This window comes from Benincasa hispida, chromosome 12 (assembly GCF_027475165.1).
Source record: "Benincasa hispida cultivar pf3 chromosome 12, pf3_genome.v1.1, whole genome shotgun sequence".
NCBI lineage: Eukaryota > Viridiplantae > Streptophyta > Magnoliopsida > Cucurbitales > Cucurbitaceae > Benincasa > Benincasa hispida.
In genome coordinates this window covers 76,877,838-76,889,878 of record NC_143489.1, presented here as the reverse complement: position 1 = coordinate 76,889,878, position 12,041 = coordinate 76,877,838, and the positions used below count along the sequence as shown (strand labels likewise).

Genomic DNA, 12,041 nt, shown 5'->3' with positions numbered 1-12,041 from the left:
TTTAGCTATCTACTGAAATTTTCTTTATATGCTCACTACAAAAATGATCAAACTCTAATTTTTATCATCGATTTGTATACACTTCAAAAAAATAATTTTGAAGCAAAAAACATATTTTTTTAGTACAAATTAGGGGCAGGAGATTTGAACATAATATATATAAATGTCAATTGAACTAAGCTCTTATTAGCAAAAAAAAAAAAAAAAAAATGTAGTTTTTAACCTAACAAGGTTTGATATTTTGCTATTGTGGTCTAATGAAAATAGACAATAACAAATTTTGCTATATCATATAAATATTTTAGTTCATTTTGTTATATTTGAGAATGGATTTTTCTTTATTAAAAAAAGTTAAAAGAGAATTAGGGTTGAGAAGTGATAATGAAAAGTTTGAAATTAAAGTGTTGGAAAGAAAATTAAATTTCATAAATTGATTATAAAAGTAGCGCACGTGAAGCTACATATTATAGTAATATAGTTTAGGTTCCACTTAAAAAGTCTTGCTTCAATATTATTATTATTTTTTTCCTGTTAGTATTAGCCTGTCAACAAGTCACGAGCAAACCTTAATTCTTTTTTCTTTTTGTTTTCTTTTTTACGAGTATAAGTCACAAGCAAGCTATTATAAAATATATTTTATCATTTTTAATTTAATTTTTCATTTACATATATTGGGTCACAATCAAGATCATTTAGGTAGAATGGAGAATCGAATAACTAACTTTGAGATTAATAATATATATTTAATGTAGTTGAATTAATTATGTTATTGCGAGGCCACTTTAAAATGTATCATATATTTTCAAGTATATCATTATAGTATTAGTATTATATTCAAAGTTCAATTATTTCAAGTCCAACATCAATGTATTTATAGTTGATTACAATGATTACCAACTTGATTATTGAGATGATAATATACTTAAAAATAATAATTTTTTTTAAAAAAAAATGAACAAGCAAAATTTTATTGTTCATCTGCGATAAGTATAATAGTTCACGATAGACTACTATTAGTCTAGGTCAACAATTTTATCATTTAAAATAATTTCTAATTTTTCTTTTTTTTTTATTCGGGGTGTAATTACTTTTTTATTTATGGATTAAATATTTTTTTCTTTTTTCTTATGATGCTATGTAGATTATTTACACACCCTATTTTTAGAATTATTGTTAGAAATAGTTGGGAAAAATGACCCTATTTTTGTGTATGTTTTTTTTTCTAAAATTACATTACTTTAAAAAATTCACGAATGACACCAATAGAGGAACTTCATGAACTGAAATTTTCAAATCATATAATAAAATTTATATTGAAAGGAGGCTTATCAAACTCCCTTTCACAAGCTTGATTTTAATAAAGTAATACATATTACTACTTGATCCTCCTCAAGAGCTTCTTCTTTCCTTTAGTTTCTCATTATTCAATGTAATTCGATGTGTAGCTTATCTGTAAACACAAATACACAACAATTTAAATTAATATGTGAAAATAAAATTATACTCTATTAGAAACAAGATTTTCAAAAATATGTAAAAGTGTTTAAATTCGCAAAAAACACCATATTTCAAGAATAGATTTTGTAATTTGCCTTAAATAATTTGACATTGTAGATGTTAGAAGAAAGATAGAGATCAGAAAGTCGTACCAGCTTTTTCTTTTTCATCACAATCTTCATCACATTTAACTTCACAAAAGGTTTGACCACTGCCATTTTCAAGACATTCCTTCTCACAAGTTTCATAGCAAGACTTGTATTTGGCATCAAATTTAGCCTCATATTTGTCCACCTCTTCATTGGCAGTGGCAAATTGCAAAGCAGCCATCACCACAATGCACATAAAAAACACTGCAATCATCTTCTTGGCCATTTTCTTTTTATGTCACTTTTTTTTTTGCCTTTGATGACGCTTTATAATCTCTTTGGATTTAGCGTCTTTTTAAGTGCTCCTTTTATGAGTGGATGAATATTTGAGATGATGAGAAATTCTTTTATAGATTTCTTGTAAAGTTATAAATAGATTGTTTACTTAGAAATTATGGCCGACCTAATAGGTTAACTAACCAAAGAAAAATTATATACCACTCATTTTATAACAAACATTATACATGATATGATCTAGTAATAGTAAAACATATATATATTAGGCAAAACAAAATTTTCTTTTCTCAAATTCTATCTAAGTGCTACTAATTATGATTAAGTATAGGTATCTATTAATAACTTTGAAATTTCAAGGATTAAAAGAGAAATTAATCCAAATATGTTGGTGAAGTGTGTTGATTTTTCAAACTTAAGTGACGAAATTGAAATCAAATTCAAATTTTAAGTACTAAAAATGTAATTTGCTCAAAAGTGTATCAAAATAAACAACTTTCTGTGTTAAATCAGTAGACTTTTTTTTTTTTTTTATAACAAAAATAACATATAGAGTGAGAGAATTTAATTTTTGACCTCGAAATTGCTAAATCAAAAGATTGCATAAGAGTTATAAAGACGAATGAAATAAGGAGAGAAATGTCGTGGAAATTTTTGTTATATTCCTTCATATATTTTGTTAAGGAAATGGTACAATATATAGGCATTGTCCCTGGATTGGGGAGAAAGAATTTGAGAGAATACAAATAATTATAATACAGGTGTACACACATTATTGGTTAGCCAGAATATTCCTTCTAATCGATTTGACTTCTAGAGGAGAAGTGATTGGGCAAATGTTGGTGCTGACTTGTAGGTCCTCTCTGTATACGTGGACTGCTTATTGGACTGCTGACTTGGTGGTTTTCTTTAACATCCCTCCTCAAACGAGAGGGTACATCAAGTACTCCGAATTTGGAGTGAAGAGACTGAAAATGAGAGTGTGTAAGGGGTTTTGTAAGACAGACAGCTAGTTGACTGAATGAGGGAACATATGGAACTTCCAAGGTCTCACGAAGAACATGATCTCTCACAAAATGAGCATCAATCTCTATATGTTTGGTTCTGGCATGAAACACAGAATTGGTGGCAATGGTACCTACACTTAAGTTATCACACCAGATTATAGGTTTGATAGAGGATAGCATCCCAAGCTCCACTAGCAGTTGGTTGAGCCAGATGACTTCAGAGGCAGTATGTGTTAAGGCTCTGTATTCAGACTCGGTGCTTGATCGTGCCACAACTGTCTGCTTCTTAGATGACCAAGAGACGAGATTACTTCCAATAAACACACAATATGCTGCCACAGACTTGCAGTCGTCGATGTTAGATGCCCAATCCGCATCAGAATATGCAGATATTGATAGATCGGAGCTGGGTTGGAACAACAGTCTAAAGTTTTTGGTTGTACTGACATATTGAATAACGCGTTTGATGACCTGCAAGTGAACATCTATGGGTTTTTGAAGAAATTGGCTGAGATGATTTACAATGTATGCAATGTCGGGCCTTGTTATCGTGAGATATTGTAGCGCACCTACTGTGCTTCTGTAAATGAAAGGATCATCAAGTGGAGATCCATCATCATTGGATAGATGTTTGCCAAGAACACTTGGTGAGGGGGAAGGTTTTAGATTGGTAAGCTATAATCTTTGTAGGAGATCATCAACGTATTTCTTCGATCTAAATTTCTGTATAACCCTCAAATGAGCTAAGAATGTCCTATTTATACTTGATAACTACGAAGAAATAGATACAAAATTTTGAAGGATTCAACACACTCTATAGTATAAAACAATAATTCTAGAACATGTGAAGGACTAGGGGCATGGTAAATAACTTGTTCAATTCATTATGTATCTTTTTAATTTTCAATTCTTTTTATATAACCTAAATGTATATATCCTAGACACCCAAAAACTCCTCAACTTCCTGAATTAACAATTCCACGTGTAATCTTCTTAAAGCAACACATCATATTATCAATTTAACTCATCAAAATTCCTTTAACAAGACAATCAGATTATTCACTTATTCTTCACTTTCTCTCTTTCAGACATGCAGAATAGAGGAAGATAAATGAAAATGAAATTCTCACCTTCCTTTTCTGTTACGAGTTATTTATATCAAGACTACAACTAACATCCACGTCAGCGTATAAGGTTTAGTAAGCATCCCGTTAACTCGAAGTTAAGTTAGAAACCATTTAGAAGCATTTAGCAAGTATCTGTTTTGGAACTTCGGAGACCAAATAGACTGAACTTCCAACTTTAGGGATCAAAAATGTATTTAGCCCTTCCTTCACACGTGTAGTAACCATAAATTCTCAAGGTTGTTATTTTTTTTTATAATTTATCTAAAACTAATTATTTATTTTTAATTATTAATAATCATTTATTATTATTATTATTATTATTTTAGTCTTTCATTCCACAATTTTCTTTCTTTTCTTATAAAGTCTGTGGTTCAAATCCACCACCCCTAATTTATATTAAAAAAGAAATCTCTTTCTTTTCTCATAAAGTTTATTTTCCTTTTTTTTAATACTCTTATCAACCAAATTTAATTTCCCACTTGAACGTATAAAAGGAAAGAAGAAATTTAGGTGTTTACATATACTTTCAATAAATCTTAAATATAGTCTACGATCCTAATTTATCGTTGATTTTTTATATAAAGAAAACATTTTTTTATCTACTAGCATTTTTACTATAACTTTTGAAAATATATTAAAAGTACAGAAATCAGTATTGAACAAACTTTAAAATATATGGACCAAAATGAGATTTAAACCTTTATTATACTTTTGATCACTATCCTCTTGGTGTTCTCTATCCAAATTATTTGTTACTCTATTCAAGATATTAATTTAAATTGAAATGTATTTATTTATTCTTAATCTTCTTAATCAAGTTTGACTGGTTCGGTATTGTTTTGGTCTAGTTTTGTTATTGTATTGTTACTTATTAAGATCATTTTTATTTCAATTCTTGTACTTTGAACATTATACTCGTTTCATTATTTCAATGAAAAAGTCTTGTTCCCATAAAAAAAAAAATCACTAAACTATAAAATAAATGGTTATTGAGGCTAAAGTCGCATATGAAGGAAAATACACATACGGGCGACGTATACGGCCAAATGAAATTCAGTTCCGCATGAGTTTAGTTCGGTTGAGGATGGAATAACCTCGCCTAAGATCCGATGAAGCTTCAAAGAGTAAAACAAAAAGTGAATTGGGACTTGAGCATCTCTTAAGGCTGACCATGAACATAGGTGAATCATGGTATCGCACGGTTGAAGAAATAACGACCGTGACATTTGATTGATATCGTGCCAGTTTTGTTCCATTGTTTAGCTTTGTGAGTTAATTAACAAGTGTAATAATTAAGCACAAGTTCAAAGTGATAGGGGGAAAGATGGAAATGAATTTCCATTGACCTTGTTTTCCAACAGAAAACTAATTCCATTTGGTTGGTTAAGAAGCCATAAGCAAATGGGCAGATGATGAGTTCCATCAACATTTTGCAAAGAACACTTTTTCTTTACCTAACAGCTTCCCTTTGGAAACAAGCTGCCTCAACCTTAAGCCTCACATTTATCTCACACCCACCCTTTACTCCAATAAAATTACCAATTATTTATTACCTTCTTTTTATGACATTTTACACTATAAATAAATTTTCAAATTTATAATAATCATGTTTATTTTAATAAACTCTAGCATTACAAAAATAAATTGTATAACAACAAACATAAAACTATTGTAGCCATTCTTTTCTATCTTACGAATTTTGATATTCAAATAATAAAATAACATCAAAGTTAATATAACTCAATTGACATCATTAATTATACTTTATTAGATTAAGAATAAACATATTTAGAGTATATCTTTATTCATCGTTATTCGTGTTGCAAAGTCGAAAGATCGTCATATTTACTCATACTTTTAGTCCTATTGAAAGTTGTTTTAGATTTTTAAACAATTTTATTTTCACATATTTATGTTTAAAATAATTTGAAAATGTCAAAAAAGAAAAGGTGAAAAAAAAAAGACACAGAAGAACTCATTAATTATCTTTGTTTAACCAGTATTAATATGTATTGAGGATCGAGAGATTTGTAGTTCAAATCCTTCTTTCTATTTGTACTTTAAAAAAATTGTTTTTGGCTTAAACCTATCTTTCTCAAATCTTATAACACAATCGCATTTTTCTTACTAAATTTCTCACTATATAAACTTTCGATACTTTGGTTTTTAACTAATCTCTTCCTATAACACATTTTTCTTTTATATACTTTTTCAACTAGCTTCATTTATGCATCTCTCTCTTCATCTCTCCATCCACACTTTCTCTCATTTATTTATTTATTCAATGAAAATTTTATGCCATGTTTGGTAACCATTTTATTTTTAAAAATTAAGTCTATTTTCTAGTAATTTTTTAGAGTAATTTGCATATTTCTTAAATATAAGAGTTGAATTCTTAGCAAGTTTCAAAAATAAAAAACAAATTTTTAAAAACTAACTTTTAAGTTTTCAAAATTTTGGCTAGCGTGAGTGCGAGGGAGTGACAAGGACAAAGAAAGTTCAGTATCATAATTTTATCAGAACACCTGTCTACTGCTCTTTTCATTGTATAATTGAATTTTATCAGTATCAGAACAAAGCACATCCAAAACCAATTATACAACACATCCAGTTGAAAGAACATTCATTGTATAATCTTTGTTTGTTATCCATTTTGTTTCAAGTATGTGTTCTGTAAAAACATTCATTGTATAATTGGTTTTGGATGTGTTCTGCTACTGCTTTTATCAGTATTAGAATTTTATCAGAACATGTAAGTTCAAAGTTCAAAGTTCAATATCAGAATTTTATCAGAACATGCATAATTGAGCTTAGAACATTATATGGTTCAAGGTTCAAAGTTCAAAGATCGAGAGAGTGAGATTATGAGAGAGAGCGAGATTGTAAGAGAGAGCGAATTTGAGAGCAAGATTGTAAGAGAGAGCGAGATTGAGAGAGTATGAATTATCCATTTTGTTACAAGTATGAGGATTGAGAGAGTATGAAGTCATTGTAACAAAATATGGATGTAGTTTGGAAGCTTCTCAAGGAGATTTGCTCGTGATTCTCAAAGCCATCCTAAACACATCATAATTTTAACATCCTACCTATTGTGACATTCAAGTTGATTGAAAACAAAATAATGATCAGAAAACAGACATGAAAGTTTTGATCGGGCAGGTAATAGCTTTACCCCATGAAGTCTCGAATGAATAACACTCGTGGAAGCACAAGACCATTTCCAATCAGGGCAAGAAGCATTGTGAGAGCTGATAAGCCTTTAATGTTCTCAGGATTCAGATAATTAATCCACTGAACAAATAGCATATGATGGTTAGTGGTAAAATAAAGATGAAGATATATACTTTTATCATTCTAAGAGTTCAAACAGGATAAATACCATTTTTGAAACCGGCATCCACATAAAGAGGAGGGTTGTTGTCCATCCTGATAATGCTCCGACAACTTTCACACCTTTCTCAGGAAGTTTTCCTGCTCGTGCCTGTAAATCTTACAAGGACACTTTTAAGGGATGTTGAACTAGATCGGAGTGATAACTTTTTTAGCAACACCATGAGGAAAGATAGTAATCTTGGTTTCAGATCTCAATTTCACACTATCCCATTTAATAACTATATACATCTAAGAAAAGTCGTTGTCCAGAAGAATTTGGTCCAATTTTTACACTGTGAGTTTACCTCCAATGGGTGGTCCCTCCTGTTTAGAACCTTTGGACTTGATTTTTGCCTCCCTAACAAAATTGACGATTGGATGGTTGATGGCCTCGAGTGTAGAGCCTTTGTTGTTGGAGGGAAGGTCATTTGGAGTTGCGCCTTCTAGTTCCCTCTTGTGGTGTATTTGGAAAGAGAGGAATAATAGAAGTTTCGAAGATAAGTCTATTTCTTTTGATTTTTTTTGGACGGTTGTTCAACACACAACTTCTTGGTGGTGCACAAATTACACCAAATTCTTTTGTAATTACAGCCTTTCTATGATTTTTAACAATTGGGAGACCCTTATATCCTAGCTCTTTGGGTGGGGGAACCTCTACCCCTGCCCTAGGTTGTTCTTTTTTTATCTCCACTGTTTGAATATAAGTTTATGTTTCTTATTAAAAAAAATATTTACCACTGAGGAGAAAAATATGTTCATCTGCTAAAGGGATCCTATCTATAGATACTACATACTAGCACGTGCACTTTTTCCTCAGTATCGAGTAACATCAGGCAACCCCATGTCAAGGAATAAGGCCATAAAATGGCTTGAAATCAGCTTGTAAGCAAGTAAGGATCGATTAATCTTTTACTTACCTTCCAAAGATCCAAGAAAGAAACCTCCATGTGGCACGCATCACTGCGCTCAGTTGTAGGAGTTTTTCCGAGCTATTGATTCCACCAAGTGGAAGTCCCCAGTTAACAATGAATTTTTTCCTCAATTAAACTGTGACCAATTTCTCTTATCACTTTTTTTGTCAATGCAATTTCTCTAAGTTTCTTTGAAGTTTCAAAATCTCCAATATCAGAATAGAAGTTTGAAGCCTGCAAAAGAATGGCAGGATCTTCAGCTTCAAGGTCCACCAACGACTTTGCAATTTTCCTTCCGATTGTTTCATTTCCATGGATTCTACAACTTCTTAACATGGAGCTCCAGATTACACCGTTGACCCTTTCAGGCACCTTTTGAATCAACTTTTCAGCCTCATCCAGCAGACCTACACGACCAAGAAGATCGACCATGCATGAATAATGTTTCCATTCTGGTTCAATTCCGTGAAGGGTTTTCATCGACTCAAACACAAATCTTCCTTCTTCGACAAGTCCTGAATGGTTGCACCCTATCAATGCACACAAGAAAGTCACTTTGTCAGGTTTCAGGCCTTTCTGGATCATCGTCTTGAGCATTTCAACACCCTCCTTCCCCAGTCCATTTCGGGCATATCCATTGATGATTGAGGTGAAACAAATGACACCGGGGGAATGGATTTCCTCAAAAATTTTGCAAGAGAGCTCAACTTGACCACACTTTGAATAAGAATCCATTAAAGAACAAGAAACCACGGAATTATATTCAAAGCCTGATTTTATGGCACAACAGTGGAGCAATCTACATCTGGTCAAGTCTGATGGAGAAGACATTGATAGTGCTTTTAATGTCGTGGACAAAGTAACCTCATCAAGTCCAATTCTCTCGTCAACCATCAATCCAAACATCTCGATCGCATCTTCAATGGCACCACAGTGTAGCAAAGATGTCATTAAAGAGTTGCAACACTCCAAAGTTCTCACAGAAATACTTTCATACACGGCCACTGAACTCTCAATATCAAGGCATTTGCCATACATATTTATCAAGGCCGATTGAAGGTGGCTACTCTCATGAGCAAAACCCAGTTTCAGAGCACAAGATTGAATCTGTTTCCCCAACTGGATATTCCTTGTCCGACTAGATAAATTCAAAAGAGCCATTAACGACCGAATTGAGGGCCTTTTCCCCCAAAACTGCATCCGAGAAAACAACTCAAGTGATTCTGACAAGAAACCAGTGTCTGCATAAACTGCAACAATCGAATTCCAGGAAATAACATCGTCTAATGGTATACATTCAAATGCTTTTTTTGCTTCTGTTAAACTTCTGCAACCAGAGTAGAAATCCACCAAAGCATTTGGAACAAAGATATTTGATTCAATAAATCCGATCTTAACAGCACGGGTATGTAGTTGCTTCCCTTCGTCTAAGAGCCTCTCGCTACCAAATCCTCGAAGCAAATAGCAAAACGTAAGACCATTTGGCTCTACGCCTTCCAATTGCATTTTCGAGAAAAAACCCAGAAGCTTTTCGAATTGGCTCAGTTCACAGTACCGACAAAGCAACAAGTTCCAAACAGCTATATTTCGTTGCGGCAACTCATCAAACAGCTTCAAAGCTACAATATCAAGACCCAGTCTCATATAGAAATCAATTAGAGAGCTGGCAATAAACAAATTCAAGGTAAACCCAAAAAAAACAACCCTGCAGTGAATTTGACTCCCTTCTTTGAAAAAATCCATGTTGCTACAAGTACCCAAGACTGAAGTAAATGTTGACGCACTTTCTCTAATCCCTCGTAAAACCATTTGGCTGTATAGACCAAATGCGCGCTCCGGATGCCCATTGCGAAGACACCCAGAAATCAGCAAATTGTAAGTAACGACGTCATGAAGAGGCATTTCATCGAACAACTTAATGGCAGAGTTAAGATGGCCCAGTTTTATAAGTTTATTGATTTCTCGATTCTTAAGGTAAATGACATCACGAGCATGCACACCCAAATGCGAGTATGGCCGTGGTAAATGGATTGGTGATGTCGTGGCTAGAAATTCGGATGTTGCAGTTGTAATAGTTCGGACGAAGGAGGCGAATTTCCTTACCTTTTGCATCACAGTTTCAGCTTCTCCGATCCCCGAACAAGGGCTCCCTAGCTTTACAACTTGGAGAGGTTTGATCGAAAGTGACAAAAAAACATACGGATGACCCAAAAATTGGGCCCAAAATGTCAAATGACCCTTTTTTAAAAAGGGAAATTTGTACGGATGACCCAAAAATTGGGCCCAAAATGTCAAATGAGAGAGAGCGTCACCAGCGAGAGCCATACGAGCGAGAGCAATTCCAGCGAGAGCCATTCTAGCGAGAGCGATACCAGCGAGATCCATTCTAGCGAGATTTGATCAGAATGTTTTTTTACATTTTCTTTTCTGAAGGAGTTTACTGATTGAATTTTTTAATAAATGCAGGAGTGATTTAAGATGGCTACACGTTTCAGAATAGCTGAAGGTGACAGATTTCCCGGTCAAGTAACTAGCTTGGCCCACATTGCCAATGCAAACAAGATTGTCAAAGAGAAGCTCAAGAAAACAGTTTTTGGGCGATTTGTTGACGTTGATATGGTGTTCAACAGCCCAATTATCCATCACATGTTGCTCAGAGAAGAGAAGAGGACAATTATATTTTTTAATCTTTGTAAAAACATTCATTTATTTTTTATGTATGTAAAAACATTCATATATTTTTTGTGTATTTAAAAACATTCATTGTATAATTGAACATATATTTTTTATGAAAGTTCAAAGTTCAAAGTTCAAAGTTCAGTATCAGAATTTTTTAAGAACACCTGGCTGCTGCTCTTTTCATTGTATAATTGAATTTTATCAGTATCAGAACAGAGCACATCCAAAACCAATTATACAACACATCCAATTGAAAGAACATTCATTGTATAATCTTTGTTTGTTATCCATTTTGTTTCAAGTATGTGTTCTGTAAAAACATTCATTGTATAATTGGTTTTGGATGTGTTCTGCTACTGCTCTTATCAGTATCAGAATTTTATCAGAACATGTAAGTTCAAAGTTCAAAGTTCAACATCAGAATTTTATCAGAACATGCATAATTGAGCTTAGAACATTATATGGTTCAAGGTTCAAAGTTCAAAGATTGAGAGAGCGAGATGTTGAGAGAGAGCGAGATTATGAGAGAGAGCGAGATTGTAAGAGAGAGCAAGATCGTAAGAGAGAGCGAGATCATAAGAGAGAGCGAGATCGTAAGAGAGAGCGAGATCGAGAGAGCGAGATTGTGAGAGCGAGATTTAGAGAGCGAGATGTTCAGCGAGAGCGAGATTGAGAGAGTATGAATTATCCATTTTGTTACAAGTATGAGGATTGAGAGAGTATGAAGTCATTGTTTTTACACGTATGAAGATTGAGATATGTGTAACAACATATATAGTTTTTGCCCAGCTTGCAATAGCAGGGTCAATGCCCCTGCCATATTTTGCAGCCACGTCGGCTGTTGTGGCTTCTAGTCTTCTTATAAACTTTATGAATTACTTTAATGTTCTTCCTGTACAAATCTTGAAATTTTGGGAAGACTTTATCACTGTTGGTGGATTTTTTATTCTCCCCCAGGTAATCTCTCTTCTAGCCCCAGCTTCATTCAAGAGATGATAACATTTAATAGTAAAATTTGTCTCAAAGAGATGGAATTTTGGTTTTGCAATTTTTTCTTTTTTTGCA

The 12,041-nt window shown here is 33.0% G+C and overlaps 2 protein-coding genes across 3 annotated transcripts; both read right to left on the bottom strand.

Annotated features, from left to right (window-relative positions):
* Positions 1 to 1,272: 1,272 nt before the first annotated feature.
* On the bottom strand, positions 1,273 to 1,950 carry LOC120068045 (uncharacterized). The gene is made up of 2 exons (XM_039019715.2): positions 1,650 to 1,950; positions 1,273 to 1,450 (listed from the first exon to the last, which is right to left on the bottom strand). The coding sequence occupies exons 1-2, from the start codon at positions 1,870 to 1,872 to the stop codon at positions 1,425 to 1,427; spliced, it is 249 nt and encodes an 82-aa protein (XP_038875643.1). The 5' UTR covers positions 1,873 to 1,950; the 3' UTR covers positions 1,273 to 1,424.
* A 4,992-nt stretch (positions 1,951 to 6,942) lies between these two features.
* Positions 6,943 to 10,809, bottom strand: LOC120067630 (putative pentatricopeptide repeat-containing protein At3g05240). 2 transcript variants are annotated; one of them, XM_090307905.1, is made up of 3 exons: positions 8,304 to 10,809; positions 7,394 to 7,495; positions 6,943 to 7,305 (listed from the first exon to the last, which is right to left on the bottom strand). In XM_090307905.1, the coding sequence occupies exon 1, from the start codon at positions 10,680 to 10,682 to the stop codon at positions 8,406 to 8,408; it is 2,277 nt and encodes a 758-aa protein (XP_090164031.1). In that variant the 5' UTR covers positions 10,683 to 10,809; the 3' UTR covers positions 6,943 to 7,305; positions 7,394 to 7,495; positions 8,304 to 8,405. The 2 variants fall into 2 exon arrangements, with proteins under 2 accessions (XP_090164031.1, XP_090164030.1); XM_090307904.1 differs by having other exon boundaries at positions 7,394 to 10,809.
* Between the last annotated feature and the right edge of the window lie 1,232 nt (positions 10,810 to 12,041).